This window comes from Podarcis liolepis (genome assembly GCF_965112155.1).
Source record: "Podarcis liolepis genome assembly, chromosome: 9".
Lineage (NCBI taxonomy): Eukaryota > Metazoa > Chordata > Lepidosauria > Squamata > Lacertidae > Podarcis > Podarcis liolepis.
Window position 1 is genome coordinate 15,318,111 of NC_139564.1, and position 19,804 is coordinate 15,337,914.

At 46.0% G+C, this 19,804-nt stretch overlaps 1 protein-coding gene across 6 annotated transcripts in view; it reads left to right on the top strand.

Moving 5' to 3' along the window:
* The window catches only part of PTPN13 (protein tyrosine phosphatase non-receptor type 13), a 161,852-nt gene that overhangs the window by 34,987 nt on the left and 107,061 nt on the right, over positions 1 to 19,804 (top strand). For all 6 annotated transcript variants that reach the window (XM_083520397.1, XM_083520399.1, XM_083520398.1 and 3 more), the window contains exon 2: positions 12,211 to 12,330. In XM_083520397.1, coding sequence (XP_083376523.1) covers positions 12,216 to 12,330 — 115 coding nt within the window. In that variant the 5' untranslated portion in view covers positions 12,211 to 12,215. The remainder of the gene's footprint in view (positions 1 to 12,210; positions 12,331 to 19,804) is intronic.

A 19,804-nucleotide genomic window follows, 5' to 3' on the forward strand; every position in this document is an offset into this window, starting at 1 on the left:
ATAAAAATTGCATTATGTATGGGGAAGCTGCTCTGGAAAAATGTGTGTCAGACCTACTTGGATTTCAACAGGGAACAGGCTTTTGCTGCAACTGACACCAGAGTCTGCCAGCTTGAATTATTTTTGAGTGTGTATGTTCTTCATGAAAGTCATTGAGAGGGAGATAGACGCTCCTCACTAGGGAAAGCATTCCACAAATGGGGAGCAGCCGCTGAAAAGTCTCTGTTACCGGTCAGCACCAGTCAGGCACCCTCAGTGGCAGCTGCACCTACAAGGCCTCACCTGCCGATCATAAGGTCCAGGATGGTTGAAACTGGGGAAGGTGCTCTTTTACGTAGTTGGAATCCCAAGCCATTTTGGGCTTTGTATGCTAGTTCTAACACTTTGAATTGAGTCCGTTAGTTCACTGACAGCCCATGCAGCTATCAGGACTGGTGTAATTCCATTAGGCTACTCCATCTGCCTAGCACAAAGTGGTAAAGGGTAAAAGGACCCCTGACCATTAGGTCCAGTCGTGACCGACGCTGGGGTTGCGGCGCTCATCTCGCTTTATTGGCCGAGGGAGCCGGCATACAGCTTCTGGGTCATGTGGCCAGCATGACTAAGCCGCTTCTGGCGAACCAGAGCAGCACACGGAAACACTGTTTACCTTCCCGCCGGAGCGGTACCTATTTATCTACTTGCACTTTGATGTGCTTTCGAACTGCTAGGTTGGCAGGAGCAGGGACCGAGCAACGGGAGCTCACCCCTTCGCGGGGATTCGAACTGCCGACCTTCTGATCAGCAAGCCCTAGGCTCTGTGGTTTAACCCGCAGTGCCACCCGCGTCCCTAGCACAAAGTGATAGGGTAGTCCATTTTCCTGAATTCTCTGCATACAGCAGAAGACTTGGGAGGAGGGGAGACTGCAAGTAGCAGCTAACTAACTGGTGCTGTCCACAACCTGTGGTCCCTTGATGAGAGGGGCCTGGGAGCTGGGCCACGAAAGATACTGCATTGGGAGCACAATCCTGCCCATTCTTTGCCTTGCATAATACACCACAGCATTGCACTATCAGGGTGAGACCTTAGAACCTATTGAGCAACTTGGCATTTGAGTCATTCAGTGTCAAGTATTATTCGAGTTCTATGGAACTCTGTTTTGACTCAGTATTTTAGACACAATTTGTTTTCTGTTAAGCAGCCATTAAGGCTTTGAATTACAAATGTCATAGGTCAGAAAGGAAGTTGAGTAATTATTTCTGCAGCTTCTATTTTTTGTTTTTCCTACTTGGCTTCCAGAAATGTCTTGCAATACTAGGATGTCTAGAGAGAACTATTAAAGGCGATCACAGCTGAACTAACAGAAGATGATAACACTTAGACAAGATTCTGCTAGCCTCTGTATTATCAGTGAAGTTAGAAATATTTGTAACTGCACTGATATTCCTATCTCCAAATATCAAGTTAAGACTGAATAGATAGCTAACCTATATTGTCTACAGTAAGTGTAATAATCACCTTGACTAGTAGATGACATTTTATTTAACTGCTTATTTGCAGATGTTAAAGGATTTACAACTCATGTTGATTTGCCACCTGGATGATGCTTGCATACTTCACCCCAGAGGGCAAATAGCAGCTTTAGGGGAGTAACTTAGATTGGGGAAATGGCACAAATAGGAAATTTGACAGTGCCTCTCCTTCTGTCTGTCTGGATAAAATTTAGAGAGTGTGTGTGCTTGGTCAAGGAAGTCTGACTCACTCCCTTTCTTTCATTAGCGGTGCACAGATTAGTCCTTAACTAAAGGCAAGCACACAAACTAAGGCAGCCTTGGGCTTGAATTCAGGGCATGCAGGGTGCTGCTGATTTCATGACTACCCTTAAGGAATTGGGAGCAGATGGCAGGATCAGGTATGCCTTCCTGCCACTCCATCCCTTCTGGACTGAGCATTTTTCCTGCCAGGCTTACATTTAAGCCAGCAGCAATTCCTGCTTTACTGCAATTCAAAACCAGCGTTTGAAGCATGGCAGCTATTAGCCCAGTTTGGACGTCACATTGAACCATGGTTTAGCATAAGGCGAGTGAGTTGCAGTAAGCCTCAGGCTTGCACATTCCCCTGTTTGTCCAGCATGCCTGTGGAGGAGAGTTAGGAAGCCTTCACTTACATTCTTTGCTTGACCACATCTCATTGTTTTTGTAGCAAACTGTAGTCTATGCAGGAGTGGAGGAACTGTGACCCTCCAGATATTGTTGGGCTACATCACCATGGGCCAAGCAAGCGTCCAGCAACATGTTCCACATCCCTGGATTAATGGTTAAACAGTGGTTTCAGATTGGCTTGTTAACCATAGTTTAGCTAGTTCAGATGCTGCGGTGAAGCAAAAGTGGAAGCCAGAGCTTTCTAAATCACCCTCGTGACCTGAGGCTTTGTGTGGCTCATTTGCATCCATCTCTAAACTATGAGTGTGGCATAACGTCTTGCCTCACAGAGCAGTTGTCACGTGGACCAGGTTGCATCCTGTAGTGGGTAGTGGTGGCCACCAACTTAGATGGCTTCAAGAGCGGAGCAAACAAGTTCATGGAGGATAAGTTTACCAGTGGCTACTAGCCACAATAGCTATTCTCAGCCTTCGCTGTTGGAGGAAGTATGCCTCTGTGAACACCAGTTTTTGGGAATTGCAAGTAGGGAGAGCACTGTTGCAGTCACGTCCTGCTTGTGGACTTCCCGTGGGCACCTAGCTGGCTGCTGTGAGAACAGTGTACTGGAGTATTGCTCAGTTGGTAGAGCATGGGACTCTTAAGTTCAGGGTCATAGGTTGGGCAAAAGATTCCTGCATTGCAGCCAGTTGGACTAAATGATCCTTGTAGTCCCTTCCCGCTATATAATTCTATGATATTCTATTCTATGACTTGATGGGCTTTGGTCTGATCCAGGAGGCCTCTGCTTATGTTCTTCGTTCCATAAATTAACAACAATTGACACTTGCGCAATTTGGGATGAGAAAAACAGCACTTCTGTTCTTGATAGCAACCACTCCTGAGATCTAATGAGCTCATCTGCTCATTTAAGTAGGGTTACCAGTGCTAATGAACTCTTTGAAATGCTGCTCGTCACTTTCGTTTATTGGATTAGCCTTGGTTGCAGTTGCTTGGATCATATGCCAGTTAAAAATGAAAGTGGTGAGGAGGGGGCAGACAAACCTAGAAAGACGTGCCGTTTGGGAGCACGCTACGCCGAGGTGGTATAAGACGGCCTGCAGAGGTGCATCCATCCCTTAATTTGAAGAACGCGATTCAAGAACCCTGTGATTACTTACAAGGGCAATTCGCTTTTACAAGAATCAAACTTGCCTTTGTAGTTGAAATTGTATAGAATTTGTTGAATAGCAATTTAGGATAAGGTGCAGTGTGTTGGCTAAACATGGCATTGTTGGAAGTTCAGTGCTTGAAAGTGAGTGTTCCAAAATACTCCTTCCCCCTACCCCTTTCTGCTATTTCTTTTTTTAAGGCTGTTATTAGAACAACAGGAGTTTGGGATTAGAACGTGCCAATTGGTTACACACAAAACGTCCAGAAACAAGTTTGTCTTGTTCCCAGGTGAATCTGGGAAATAATAATTAAAAAAAGAAGTGGGTGTGTTTCATGGGGGGAAAGCTTGTCGTTTGCCCATTGTGAAATCGCTTTGGCATTAGTGAATCCACTTCTGAGAAAAGGTAATGCTCTAGTTCTGTGATCAGTGTGCAACAGAGGAATGTGATGCAGCGCTCTGCTTGGCAGTGATTAACTGGAGTGTCGTGAAGAAGTGTTGTAAGAATTGATGTTGTGTATTCCCTGCATTCCCTTGGGATGCGGTCCTCATATTTCAAAAGCTATTGGCTAAGAGCAACAGGAGTAGCCAATGCGATGCTCTCTAGATGGTGCTGGACTCCAACTCCCATCAGCCCCAGCCAGCTAACAGTCAGGGACGATTGGAATTGTAGTCCCAAGCAACATTCGAAATTAGCTGGGCGCCAGTCGCATTTCGCAACTGGCAGTTGGTCTTTTGCGGCTGGATGGAGATGTCTCTGGGAGCCCGCTTTTGGCACCTAGCATCTCCACCTACTTGGCTGCAGTCAGCTGGTTTGCTGGGCACCACGGCAGCAAAAGGCGCCATCTTTTGCTGCCACGCTACCCTGCAAAAGCGCACACAAAGCAAATGGAAGGAAAGCATACCCAATCACATCTCACATGGACTGAAAACAACGGCAGCAGCGAAGACTATACAGTGGTACCTCTGGTTACGAACTTAATTCGTTCCGGAGGTCCGTTCTTAACCTAAAACCGTTCTTAACCTGAGGTACCACTTTAGCTAATGGGGCCTCCTGCTGACGCCGGTGCATGATTTCTCTTTTCATCCTGAGGTAAAGTTCTTAACCTGAGGTACTACTTCCAGGTTAGCGGAGTCTGTAACCTGAAGTGTTTGTAACCTGAGGTACCGCTGTATTTCCTGGATTGAATTCTGTTCCCGACATGGGATGAATAAGGAAACATTGGCAATTTCTGCTCCCATTTCTGTTTCCATTGGAATTTTCCGAGACCCCTGATATTCACCAACCTGGATGCCTTTAAAGGGGAATTGGACAGATTCCTGAAAGATAAGCCTATCAGTGGACGCTGGTCATGATGACTGGGTGTCATTAGCAATGTCAGAAGACAACACACATGGAATATTAGTTGCTGGAAACCAAGTGCTGTTGTGTTCTTGGTTCCCAAGTGCCTCTGGTTGACCATTTTGAGAACAAGATGCTAGATGAACCTTAGGTCTTATTCAGCAGGGTTCCCCTTAACATTCCTATTTTGGGCACTCATGGAGACGGTTAACCCTTCCCCCCCCCACACACTATAGTCCTGATCCTGCTCATCTAGTTAATGCTTAAAGAGTTTGAAAAGCGCTTATGCACATTTTAATGTCATTTGCTGCTTGGTTTCCCACCAGCATAATCTTCTTATCACTATGTTCAGCCAACTCCCCAAGAACCACCTATTCGTTCTGACTTCCTTTTTCTAAAAAAATTAAAAATTCACATTTTCATAATCACATTCATAAGCGAAAATGCATTCAGTAAATATATTTCATCATGTTTAGAAGATCCAGCAACACAGACTCCCCTTGTGTGATGCCTGACCCAGCGAAGGATAAAAGGAAGCTGGTTTTTCTGAATATTTCTGTTGAGTCGATTCTTCCATCCCATAATTATTTATATCATTTTATTCAGTACTATTAAGCCACATATTTTTCTCTGCCTTTGGTCTGTTGAGGACATTCTATTGGTTTCCCATGCACTGCTCTGCACCTGAAGTTTTACCTATTCCAAAATCATTACCAGATTGACTGCAAGGACAGCCAGTTATTTTATTATTAGTATTTTTGAAGAATTTCTTGGTTTACAAAAGTACATGCCTCGTCTCTTTTTTTCAGGATGTGGGGTCTTTCGTACAAATCAGTTACATTTGTTGTTAGACATTAGTGTTGAGTACAGTATAAGGTGTGATCTAAACCACTGAGCCTCTTGGGCTTGCCGATCAGAAGGTCAGCAGTTTTAATCCCTTCGTTGGGGTGAGCTCCCATTGTTTAGTCCCAGCTCCTGCTCACCTAGCAGTTCAAAAGCACGTCAAAGTGCAAGTAGATAAATAGGTACCACTCCGGCGGGAAGGTAAATGGCATTTCCGTGCACTGCTCTGGTTCGCCAGAAGCGGCTTCGCCATGCTGGCCACATGACCCAGAAAAACTGTCTGCGGACAAATGCCAACTCCCTCGGCTTATAGAGCGAGATGAGCGCCACAACCCCAGAGTCATCCACGACTGGACCTAATGGTCAGGGGTACCTTTACCTTTTCCTTTACAGTATAAGGTTGGGGAAGAGGAGGGGGGAGAAGAAGGGTGGGGTCTTGAGGTTTACAGTGGTACCTCAGGTTACATACGCTTCAGGTTACATACGCTTCAGGTTACAGACTTCGCTAACCCAGAAATAGTACCTCAGGTTAAGAACTTTGCTTCAGGATGAGAACAGAAATCGTGCTACGGTGGCGTGGCAGCAGCGGGAGGCCCATTAGCTAAAGTGGTGCTTCAGGTTAAGAACAGTTTCAGGTTAAGTATGGACCTCCGGAACCAATTAAGTACTTAACCTGAGGTACCACTGTATATTCTTTTATATAGTGTACATGTGGGGTTTTCTGTCAGCGTCAACTGAGTAAAAGGACAACCAGTTATAATTTTATTTACTTGGAAATAAAACTGCATTCTTTAATTAAGCAGCAACCCCACCATTTGCATGAAAAGTTACCTTTGGCCTTCATACATCTCCAACAACCATCTAGTATTGTTAAGTACATTTTAGATAATCTGTTTGCATTCTGACTTTCCTTGACTGACTTTCTCCTCTTCTGCATTTACTTCCAAGAGGTTCAGTACAGGCACAACACTCCAAAGCATTGCTTGGAGATCTAGCATGTGTCTTGTGCCTTTCTTCTATCTGCTACAATGCCATTGCCATTAGCAACCTTCATTTGCTTTAGCTATTGTTCCTTGCATAAACATTAGTGGTTAAGGCTAACTAAAACTGCCTTTTTTTCCTAGAGGGGTAGCTGTGTTAGCCTGTTGAAGCTTAAACAACAAAGTGTCTTGTGGCTGCTTTAAGAGTAATAAATTCACCGTGACATAAACATTTGTGGGCCGCATGAAGTGCATGAAGTGTACCGTATTTTTCGCCCTATAGGACGCACTTTTCCCCTCCAAAAATGAAGGGGAAATGTGTGTGCGTCCTATGGGGCGAATGCAGGCTTTCGCTGAAGCCTGGAGAGCGAGAGGGGTCGGTGCGCACCGACCCCTCTCGCTCTCCAGGCTTCAGGAAGCTATCCGCAAGTCTTGCAAGCCCGGCGGGATGTCCCGCGGGCTCGCAAGGCTTGCGGGCAGCAGCCTGCAGCCCAAAAGCTCGGGGAACAGCGGGGAGGCGCAGCGCCGCCACCCCGCTATTCCCCGACCTGATCTGGAGGCTGGCGGGGGGGAAGCAAGCTTGCTTCTCCCCCCGCCAGCCCCACAAACTCGGGGGACAGCGGGGCAAGCTGTCCCTGAAGCAGAAGAGGGAGACGGAGCTCTCCGTCTCCCTCTTCTAGCTTGGGGATGGCTGCGCAAAGCCTCTGCAGGGCAGCGGAGTGCGCTGCACCACAGAGGCTAGGGAGGCTGTCCCTGAAGGCAGAAGAGGGAGACGGAGCGCTCCGTCTCCCTCTTCCAGCTTGGGGATGGCTGCGCAAACCTGGGGGGGAAATACAAATTTCCCCCTTGATTTCCCCCCCAAAAAACTAGGTGCGTCCTATGGGCCGGTGCGTCCTATAGGGCGAAAAATACGGTAATTCCGAATTGGCAGACATACACAGTATGTGGGATAAATATCAGTCTCATATAACGAGCATGCTTAGCTCTAGTTAATGCGTGAAAGGGTTAAGACCATAGAGTAAGCAGTTCTGCCAGACTTAACTAGGTCACGCCCCCTCACCTTGAGAGGAAGGGTTACCAAAGCCTTTGTTCCTTCTCTTCCACCATGTGACTCTGATCAGAAAGTATGTATGGGTTAGTTGTTCCAAGCTTAGACCGTGTTTCTATAATTTGTGTTTCTATACAAATAATTTAAAAACTCTTACCTTTTTGAAACTGTTTTGTTTCCTGTCTTTTCTTGCTGCTGTATTGAAAAGCACATGAATCTGACCTTTGAAGAGTTTGCAAGTAAACCTTTTTAACTGACCAAGCATGTTGTCTATTTTTCATTGCTAAGGGAAGTAAGGGGAACTTTGGAAGGAATTTAGAAGGGAATATCTTAAAGGTCTATCAGCCTATATTTCCAAGCTTTACTTTCTTGCATGTTTTATGATTTGCTCTGCTGGGGCTCACTCACCAAGAGTGTGTTTGCGTCAAACCTGGATCTAGGCATCCAGGGAATTCTTCTTTTATTCCTTTAAACCAATTACAAACAAACACTTAAAAACCCCAACAATATATACACATAGCTGAGAGTTTGTGTGGGAGGGAACATTGGGAGAAAAATGAAATGCAAAAAGAACAGACAGTGATGTAATAACATAAAAGCAAAATAATTACAATGACCAGTTAATGAGGCTGTGCTGCTGATAACACACACTTCCTGACATTGGTAAGCTAGTTAATGCACAAGACAAGGGGAGAGCGTCTGTGCTTCTTTTCCTAGATCTCACTGTTGGATTTGATAATACCTACCATGGTATCCTCCTAGACCAGGTTTGTGGGATGGGTATTCTGGGGACTATTTTGCAGTGGCTCCACTCCTATCTCCAGGGTTGGTTCCAGATTGTGATATCCGGGGAGTGCTCTTCAGGCCATGGTCAGTTACGCTATAGGGTTTGCAGGGCACAGTTTTTTCCTTTGCCTTGCTGTTTATCATCTACATGAAGCCATTGAGAGCAGAGTTTGAAGAACGGTGTCATGAACACACGAAGGACACGTAACTCTACATCTCCATAAAATTCGAATCAGGTGTGGCTGCTCAGGAGTTGTATGGGTTGGATGAGGGTAATTAAACTGAGCTTTGAATCTTAGTACAACAGAGGTTATGTGGGTGAGTGGTTTTCAAGTCAGGGAAATTGCCTGTTTAGGATGAGGGTTGACTCTGAAGGAGCATAGCTTGAGGTGCTCTTGGATACGTGTTTGACACTGGATGTAGTTTCATTGTCTAGGAGTGCCTTTTGCCATCTTTGACTGGTACCAACAGTTATGTCCGTTCCTGGATTGGGATGCTTTAGTTGTGGCATTGGTCCAGGCATTGGTCACCTCCTCCAGCTTGGATTATGGCAATGCGCTGCATGTGGAACATCTTTCAAGGTTGGTTTGGATGCTGCAGGTATGGCAGAAGGCCAAAGCCAGGCTGTTGAAGGGGCTGCTCTTTCAACAGTGTGTGACACTGCGCTGAATGAGCTGCCAGTATCGGAAACGTGTAGGGAAACATAGGAAGCTGCCTATTCAGATTATTGGCCCATATAGCCGCAGCGTGTATGGGCAACATGACTGAAAACCTTTGTTTCTTTCAGTTGTCCTATATATATTTCCAACACTAGTTGGTTTATGATGATCCATTATTTTCCATGGTATTCCTTTTATCATTATATCATGTTGATTAATTTCTTATCATGGCTTTCTTATCATGGCCAGAGGTTGGGTGGTGATCTGTCTAGATCTGTTTCAGAAGACATCTAAAGGCAGCTCTGTTTAGGGAAGTTTTTAATGACTGATGTTTTAATGTATTTTTAATCTTTTGTTGGAAGCCACCCAGGGTGGCTGGGGAAACCCATCCAGATGGGCGGGGTCAAAATAATATATGATGATGATGATGTCTGGGGTTCTTTAGCTGTGTTTGCTGCATTGCAAGGGGTTGGAGTAGATGACCTTGGGATTTCTTTTCAACTCTTAAATTCTGTGGTTCTTTGGTTCAATTAAAAAAACAAAACCTTCAACTTGTTTAATTTTCTTCCCCCATCCCTGATATATTATAGCCAAATTTGCCATGTGGGGCATCAAAAGTTGTATGAGTTCACTTTTCTCATATCTATTATCAAATCAAGCAAACACTGTCAGGGTAGTTTTATGGCAGAAATAAAGGGCTTTTAAGAAACAGCATCATTGTCAAACTGGTGCACCATTCTTTTCTCCAGTAATACATCTGTGGCATATAATTCTTGGCAGTACATGATGATGGGATTACAAGCAAGTATGAAATGGCTTTAGGCGTACAAGTGAACTCAAGCTATTAAAACATGAGCTTTCACTTCTGTTTAGTCACAAAGGTTCAGACTTTCAACCTGGAAATACCAGCACAGGAGGACAAAACCCATGACTCAAGTCAGATTTAATATGTGCCACCTGAAGCACTCTAGAGCCTCTCTCACAAGTTCTTCTTGCTCAGGGCTCCTTCCAGTTAGCCACAGCCTCTTCAATATATTTCATTGCATTCATGGCCCAGCAGTCATCAGATACTCTCAGAAGAATGAGTGCCCAGTCCTCAATAGGCAGTTCTGCTTTTCCTCTAAAAGTGTTGTGTACGTCTGGAAATTTTGGTGTTGATACCTCCCTTTTGTATGTGGATGGTTCTGTTTTGACCGCTTAAGGTCCACACTTGGAAAACTGGGTGTGCTTTCAGTATATAAGTATGGCTTCAGAATACGGCAGAACCTCGGTTGTCGAAAATAATCCATTCCGGAAGACCATTTGACTTCTGAAATATTCGACAACCGAGACGCAGTTGCCGGTCGACAAAATCCATTGAAAAAATGGAGAAAAGCGCCTTGGAAGCTGTTTGACTTCTGAGACGTGTTCGAAAATGGAAACATTCACTTCTGGGTTGTCGCCGTCCAAAAGCCAAAATGTTCGACTTCCGAAGCGTTCGACAACCGAGGTTCCACTGTATAGTATTTGCTGCAGAATATCAGCATTTCTTTTTTCTTTTCTTTTTTAAAAGCAGGTTGCTATTCCTTATGGTTGAAAATACATGCTTGAAACGGTATTTACTGTGCCTGGTGCTAAATGAAGTGCTGAGTAACTTTTCCAAGGAGCAGAGATTCAGTATCCTGCATAGCTTCCTTGTCTGTCGTTGCGACTTCCAAAAGCAGAATGAATTGTGTGAAAGGAAGAACTCATTCAAATGTGTTGTATTTGCACAATTTATCCAGGCTGAAGGTTTTTAAATTCTTGTTTCAGAAGTTCTGGGGTTGGTTTTTGAGGCGATTCCTCGTTCCCCAGCATACACAGGTCTTGATAGCGGAGGAGCTGTTGAAACTTGAAAGCTGCTTTCTTGATAGCAGCTGGCTGGATACCATAAAATACCCATAAAATACCTCATTAGTAAATCACTGTCTTGGGCAATAAGATTTATAAAACAGGCGACACCAATTATGTTTAGGGATGGTTTCCCCAGAGGGAATTGCTGGTCTATTTTCAGCTGTGCTGTAGCGCCATCATTACAAGTGGCTAAGTGGTGCTACTGCAGCTTCTGAATCAGCAGAGATCAGGTGACACTAATAGCCAGTTGGGTCACATTATCATTATCGTTATCATTATCATTATTATTAAAATTTCTATACTGCCCTTCATCCAGAGATCACAGGGTAGTTTACAATATGAAAACCTAAAAGTATAACAACCAACCAAAAACTTACAGTTTGAAAGGCCATAGATTTTTTTAATTAGCCAGACACCTTAAGATATATAATGAAAGCACCAGGCAGGCTTCCATGGGGAACGTACCCCAGAAGTGGGGAGCCACCACAGAAAAGGCCCATTCTCATGTTGCCTCCCTCTGGACCTCTCACAGATGAGGCACACTAAGAAGGGCGCCAGATGATGATCGCAGGGTCTGGATTGGTTCATATGGGAGGAAGAGGTCCATGAGGTCTTGCAGTCCTGAGGCTTAATAGGTAAAAACCAGTACTTTAAATTAGGCCCGGAAACAAATTGGCAGCCAGTGCAATTATATGTTCAAACCGTCTTGCCCTGGTGAGTGTACTGGCCCTACAGAAGCTCTGGATTTTGTCCTGACACTTCAGTCCAAGCAACTTGCAGTTGGTGAATTGCGGACAGACTTCGTTAGGGGAGGGGTGGTAGCTCAATGGCAAAGCCCCACATACTTCGCATGCAGAAGGTCACAGGTTCAATCCTCTGTGTCTCCAGGGAGAGCTGGGAAAAGACCCTTGTCTGGAGAGTCAGTCAGCATAAGAAAGTACCAAACATCTCCTTATTTTTCCCTGCCTGCCTCTGGGCTACTAGCCCTGATGTGTGAGAGAAGAAGATTTATACAAGCACAAAAATTAACCCTACAGTTGCAGAACTTAGCCAGGGCAGTTCTGTAAGGAAAAAAGTAAATAAATGCCGCTTAGTGCATTTAATGTGAGAATAGAACCTATGGAACTGCCTTAGTCCCAATAAGACCTTTGGTCCGTCGAGTCCCAAACTGTCTACTCTGACTAGAAGCAACCCCTCTTCGTATGCCCTTTGCATGCAAGACGTTTTCAGGAATCTAAATATTGTGTTTTGGAGGTAGGTTTGAATTGCCCTTGTTGTTGCCTTCAGAGCAAAATTCCTCCCGAATTCTATGCAAATAGTACGCATCAGAAAGACCTGAATGGAGTCCTGGCACATTCTTGAACAAGTGTCATCTTGTCTTGATTCCTCAGATAACATGCATGTGTCACTAGCTGAAGCCCTGGAGGTTCGGGGAGGACCACTGCATGAAGAAGAAATATGGGCTGTATTGAATCAAAGCGCGGAAAGCCTTCAGGAGTTGTTCCGGAAAGGTAAGGTCCTGACTTGTAACAGAAGCTTTGCAGGGAGTGGGGATTTTGTGGTTGACCTGTGCATAACTGGGGGTTGGTGTGTGTGTGTGTGTTGGAGAACACTGTCATGGATTCCTGTATAAGGGCAAAAATGGGAATACAGTGGTACCTCGGATTAAGTACTTAATTTGTTCCGGAGGTCCGTTCTTAACCTGCAACTGTTCTTAACCTGAAGCACCACTTTAGCTAATGGGGCCTCCTGCTGCCGCCGCGCCGCCGGAGCACGATTTCTGTTCTTATCCTGAAACAAAGTTCTTAACCCGAGGTACTATTTCTGGGTTAGCGGAGTCTGTAACCTGAAGCGTATGTAACCCGAGGTACCACTGTAAATGTAGCCCAGTACATTGGAAGATATTTGGTTTATTAAATCACATCTGCAAAATTAAATTTCTGGTAAAATGACAAATAAGTGCCAGACATTAGTCATCCCAGGGCCTCTGTATTATTATTATTTTGGCAGAACAGTGGGATGTTCTTGCTGGAGAATGGAATAGAATAATAGGGACCTGCAACAAAACACTGCAGTGCATTGTCCTAAGAAGTGTGCTTCCCTTTAGGGTGCTAGCCAGCCATGTCCTTCTTGAGGCTACTCCATTCCATCACCACTCCCATTTTTCTTTGCCAGCTGTACTCAGATTTTTTGTAGCTAGTAAGGGTGCTCAGTCCTTAACGTGGTGTTGTTGGGTTTTTTTGGGGGGGGAGGAGGCAGGCGGAGGAGTTGTGCCAATACCTCTTTTATGTCCTGTCATCCCCATCACCCAAGTTTCCTAGTTGCATGGCACTGCCTGTATATTTCTTTTTCCTTATCTTCATGAGCCAAAGGGCTAAAGACCAGATTTGATCGATATACAGTCGTACCTTGGAAGTCGAACGGAATCCGTTCCAGAAGTCCATTCGACTTCCGAAAGCGTGGCTTCTGATTGGCTGCGTTGGAAGCTGCGGAAGCCCTGTTGGATGTTTGGCTTCCAAAAATAGTTCCCAAACCGGAACAGTCACTTCCGGGTTTGTGATGTTCAGGAGCCAAAACATTCGGTAACTAAGCTGTTCAGCTTCCAAGGTATGACTGTATCATCCAAAACCGGTTTGAAATCCGTATCATGATGTTGATTTCATAATGTTTGACCTGGCAGTAGATAGCAAATCACTGTGTGTGTGTGTGTGTGTGTGTGTGTGTGACACAAAATCACAATGTGGGGAAAACCATGAAGCCAGCCCAATACCTCTACATAGTTCCATCCTTATATCAGACATTATGATATATTGTGATGTTCATCTGGTTATATATCCTGATGTTGAAAACCAGATATATCGCCGAGCCCTTCTAGAGACTTGTCTTTTGCTGTAATGAAAGATGAATGTTCTAGGAAGGGGTCTAGAAAATGGGTCAGGGGGAATGTTCCCATAGCCTACCAACAAGCTACGGGTCAGAGTTCATGGTGGAAGCACTAATGCTGCTGCAGCAATGTGGACCGTTGCGTCAGCCGCTTTTGATTTATCAGCATTAATGAAAAGTTGAGTTGGAGAAATGGCCGTTCTGTAAGTTCCCATCCCAAGCACTTGAAGCCCTGTGATGACACATTTGGCGCCGTGTCAAGGAGAAAAGCCTGGGGCAGTCTCTCCTCCTACTCCAAACTCCTTAATGTGAAAAACGAGTCTCAAAGGTCACGTTTTATTGCCGTTCCAAAAAAGCAACGCCCACAAGAGCCCACCGCCCTCTCTGTGAGTGCATAGCCAAGGTACTTGGGGGAAACTTTATCTTAGTAAACCCAGTTGTGCACATCCTGTCGTCCTTTTCTCTCTCTGAAAAGTGGGGAATTAAAACCCATTTTCTCTTCTGCCTTTGCTTGCTCTTTCTTCATTCGTTTAAAATGCTTTCATTCTCACTGCAGGCCAGTTCACTGTTGAAGGTGGTTCGCACCAGTGGAGATAGGGGACAATTGTACTGTGTCCTGCATTTATCCCAGGAGGAATATACATCTATATATAGAGAGAGTAGAACTGTAGGGAGAGGAGGTAGCATAATAATAATCTGTAGCTGACTGCAATTCATATCTCCATCATCACTGCAGTAATAGAAATAATAACCGTGCCTAGTATTCCCATAGCACTTAAGAATGTTCAAAGCCATATATTTTTCTTTAGTTCTGCTTATTACAGCTCAGCAAAGCAGGTCAGTGTTATTGTCTCGATGTTAAGGTTGGTGTGATGGCCTGGGACTCGGACTCGGAGCCAGAGGAGTCTCAGTCCACACCGGATCCTTTGCCTCAGGCGGCAGCTGAACTTTGTCTGGGGCCTGATTCTGAAGAGCCCCAGTCTGCACAGGTTCCCCTGCAACAAGCACCAGCTCCAGATGCGGAGATTACCTTGTTGCCTCCAGCTGGGCAATCACTTACAGCTGCTGCACTACCAGTTGGGTCAGTGGAGGCTGAGACGGCCTCTGGGTCTACTAACCCACCAACATCTCCCGAGCTGCAGAGACTAAGGTCTGAGAGAAGGAGAGACCTGAGTACTCGCAGGAGGAGTGCTCGCCTTTGGGCGAGACAGGGAGGTGAGTCACCGGGGGATCAGGACCGGCCATTACCCCGACAGAGATAAAAGGCTGCTGGACCCCATCCCAGGTTGCAGGAGCAACATTCCTGTTTGCCAGAACCTGCCTGTGATCCTGTGCCTGACCTTGCCTGGTTTCCTGCCTTGTGTCCTGCCTTGGCCCTGTTGGACTGACTCCTCGCGGAACCCTTGGATTTGGAACCGGGCCTGGACCGCGTTGCTCGGGTTACCTCTGGGCCCAGCACAGTTAGGGTCTTCCTGACACTTTGGGAAGAGCCCTTGCCAGTCTGGTGTCTTCCAGGTGTTTTGGACCACAACTCCCATCAGCCCCTGATGGGAGTTGTGGTCTGAAACACTTGGAAGTCTCCAAGCTGGTGAAGGCTGCTTTAGAATGCTCTCAGACCACTTCATTTGCATTATCTCAGGATAATCCTAGACAGGGATTATCCAAGACATCTGTTGGGGAAGAGGGAATTGCTGATGATCTACATCGGGAAGAAATGGAGAACAAAGATCTGCTCTGGGGACAAGGTTGAGAGGAGACCCAGCAGGGCCATGTATTTGCCAAGAGGCCGCTGTAGAGGTGGCAACATTGGCCTCCAAGGAGCATGCCACAGCTGCAGCTGCCCCTGTGAAACCTGCCACCTGAGGCAGTTGCTTCACCTTGTCTCATGGAAGGTGTAGCCCTGATCCTAGATGCTTGGAAGAAGTCCCTCACTCTTGTTTGATTGGAAGGTTTCTACCCCAGTTTTCCTTTAAAAAGGGGGCGGGGAGCTCAAGGCAACGTTGCAGCTAGCGCAGAATGCAATGGCTGTTCTGTGAGATACCCTACCGTACCCACAGGGACGAGGGAGAAATTCGACTTGGTTTGTCGTTAAAGGCGAACCTGCCTAATTTACACATTCCAAAACAATATGAGAACTGAAGCACAGCCATCCTTCAAAATATCCCAGATTTTGCAGTGCAGTTGTCCAGCCAAGTAATGTGTCCAAAATTGAATATACTGGGGTAAAGCATGGTTAAGAATGCATATATTTGCGGAAATGACATATTAAAAATATTAGGCAAAAAATAAGTACCGTATTTTTCGCCCTATAGGACGCACTTTTTCCGCTCCAAAAATGAAGGGGAAATGTGGGTGTGTCCTATGGGGTGAATGCAGGCTTTCACTGAAGCCTGGAGAGCGAGAGGGGTTGGTGCGCACCGACCCCTCTCGCTCTCCAGGCTTTAGGAGAGCCCCAGCGCCAGCCCTACAAGGTCGGGGGACAGAGGGAGGCGGAACGCCGCCATCCCGCTGTCTCCTGAAGTGGTTTGGAGGCTGACGGCGGGGAGAAGAGCGCTTCTCCCCGCTGCCTGCCCCACCACTCCTGGGACAGCAGGGAGACGCGCTGCGTCTCCCTGCTGTCCCCGGACCTGATCGCAAGGCGGGCAGCGGGGAGAAGAGCGCTTCTCCCCGCTGCCTGCCCCACAAGCGCCTGGCGGGGAAATAATTTTTTTTCTTTATTTCCCCCCCAAAAAACTTGATGCGTCCTATGGGCCGGTGCGTCCTATGGGGCGAAAAATACGGTATATCAGGAGAAATCCACACTAAAATGCAGGTGCTTTTTCATGAGGACTTTTTCATGAGCCTCTGTTTTGCTTTCAGATTGATTGTCACACCGCCCCCAAGTTTGCTTTTAGAGGGAATGGTGATGAACAGTTCTGTTCTGTGCACTCTGGGAGCTCTTGTATTATTATTTTTACAATCTGCAGTGCTACCTTGGGTTACAGATGCTTCAGGTTACAGATGCTTCAGGTTACAGTCTCCGCTAACCCAGGTTAAGAACTTTGCTTCAGGATGAGAACAGAAATCGTGCTCCGGCGGCAGTGGGAGGCCCCATTTCAGGTTAAGAACGGACCTCCAGAATGAATTAAGTTCTTAACCCGAGGTACCACTGTATAAAGGAAGCCTGAATTGTAAACCAGCCCTATGCACCTTCACCCAAAAAGATCCCTCGTTTTCTTCAGTGCAAGTAACTTCCAAGGACTAATCCTGTTCAGAAAGCCCCCTTGCGCAGTCTGGGAATTGCCTGGGATTTCATGAGATTTACTGTCCTTGAATTCTGTGATGATCTCAAGCTTGATACTATCCTCACAAACACACAAATAAAGCCTTTTTATTGATTCGCTTGCACACTTCTGAATTGCACGCTTACTTTCGGATCCCTGCATTGTCTTCAGACCACTTTGAGGGAACTGCACAGACGATGTAGTAAGAGTTCCCTGTCCTTTCATCTTCCATAAATAGGGGTTTTATTATTAAGTCGTCAAACCAAATGGGGACTGTTAAAGCACCCTGCAAATGTTCCTTTCATTGCACATACTTTTCTTGAAAAGTGGGAAGGAATTGCAGGTCTTGTGCAATGTTTTTGGTATTGATTAGTCATTCTGGAGACTTTTTAACCACATCTAGTGCCAGCCCGCAGTCATATATCTTATTGACAACATGAAATCAGGAAATGTTACAACCCATCCACTTCCCTCCCCTTCAGCCATCCCTTCAGCCATTTCTTAGCATGCTCTGTTGTTGTTTAGTAATTGATGAATGGTATTTTGCATTTTTCTCAAGGTGCTTTACAAACACTCCATAAAAGAACAACTAAAAACACTGTTAAAAGCAGTTGCAAAGTACGCTTTAGAAACGGTACAAAATGAACAGCTAAAGGCAGAGAGACCTTTTCATCCTGGTGGAAAATCTTGCTGAAACAGAAATGTCTTCAGCTGTTCCCAGGAAGTACAGATAGTGGGTGCCTTTCATTTCTCAATGACGATGTTTTTTCTGCAGAACAGGGGCAGCCACACTGAAAGCACACCTCTTGAGTTGGTGTGATTTTAAGGAGAAACTCTCCTGGACAGCACAGTGGCCTACTGGGTATAGAAGGGTGATCTCTCAAAAAACCTCGCTCTTGAGGTGTAGAGTCCCTTATAAGTTAGTTCCACAAACCTTGAACTTGGCCCAGTAGCAGATTGGCAGCCTGTGAAAATCCTGAAAACCAGGTATTACCATATTGCCCTGAATATAGGCCTCACTTTCCCCCCCAAATTCTGACTGTGAAAAGTTACAAAGTGCGGCTTAAATTCACGACCTAACAAAAATTGGCTTTTACGATATCGCTGCTGAAAGAGACATACGGTAAAACGGAACGGGTGTGAGTGCCTGCGGAATTTTAAGAGAGCAGCTTATATTCAGGTATTGACTTTTTTCCTTTTAATTTTAAAGGTGCGGCTTATATTCGGGTGCGGCTTATATTCGGGCCAATACGGTATATACTGAAGAGGTAACAGGGCTTAGTGAGCTGGGAGAGTCTGTGGTAGAGAGAAGTCCAGAGGCAGAAGCAGAAACACTAGAGAAGGGAGGCCAAGAGGCAGAGATGAGTGAGGCTGGTGTAGAGGCATGGGTATCTCCCCATCCTGCTGCAAAAAGCTACCCCCTCCACCGAACCAGAAGAGGCATGAAGTGGGAGGAGCAAAGGCAGGCATGTAGGCAAAGTCTCCAATTGCTTGGGAAAACCCTGGAGAGAAGACATAGCTGGCTGTATGGAGGCAGGGACGTTTAGTCTTGGCAAGTGCTTCATGGGGGCCAGACCTGAGTTGCTGTTCTCACTGGGCCTGACACTCCTGTGCAGATCCTCTTTTGCCAGTAAAGAGTTAACACCAGCTTGCTTGGTGTGATTAACTGCTGGCTTCCTCTGGTGATTTAATAGACATAGATCCATAAGTGGGGTAGGGTTGAGATGGCAACTATTGGCTCTATCCGGTTATTGTGTCCAACTTTCGTACATGCAAGGTCATGCCTTCATTGATGCTGGTGTGTATTCTCCAACGTGTTGACCTCATACTGGAGCTCCTTTCCTCTTGGAGAAGCTCACACAGTTCCACTTTGACTTGGGGCCACTTTACACATCACAAAACAAAACGCATGGAAAGTAGATTGCTACATAGAACCATCACTTGCACACCAGGTTCTGCTGCAACTAACACATGTGCTGCACATGAAGGGAAATAGATGCATGGCCATTTGTCATTACCTCCATTCTGTTTATGAGCATTTTCCTATAAGGAACTGTTCTGTGTGCAAGAAATTATTATTATTATTAATTATTATTAATTTATTATTTGTACCCCGCCCATCTGGCTGGGTTTCCCCAGCCACTCTGGGCCGCTTCCACAAAAACCAAAAATACACTAAGATGTCACACGTTAAAAACTTCCCTGAACAGGGCTGCCTTAAGATGTCTTCTGAATGTCAGGTAGTTGTTTATCTCTTTGACATCTGATGGGAGGGCGTTCCACAGGGCGGGCGCCACTACCAAGAAGGCCCTCTGCCTGGTTCCCTGTAGCTTTGCTTCTTGCAATGAGGGAACCGCCAGAAGGCCCTCGGAGCTGGACCTCAGTGTACGGGCAGAACAATGGGGATGCAGACGCTCCTTCAGGTATACTGGGGCCGAGGCCGTTGAGGGCTTTAAAGGTCAACACCAACACTTTGAATTGTGCTCGGAAATGTACTGGGAGCCAATGTAGGTCTTTCAAGGCTGGTGTTATGTGGTCTCGGCGACCGCCCCCAGTCACCAGTCTAGCTGTCGCATTCTGGATTAGTTGTAGTTTCTGGGTCACCTTCAAAGGTAGCCCCACATAGAGCGCATTGCAGTAGTCCAAGCGGGTGATAACTAGAGCATGCACCACTCTGGCAAGACAGTCCGCGGGCAGGTAGGGTCTCAGCCTGCATACCAGGTGGAGCTGGTAGACAGCTGCCCTGGATATAGAATTGACCTGCGCCTCCATGGACAGCTGTGAGTCCAAAATGACTCCCAGGCTGCGCACCTGGTCCTTCAGGGGCACAGTTACCCCA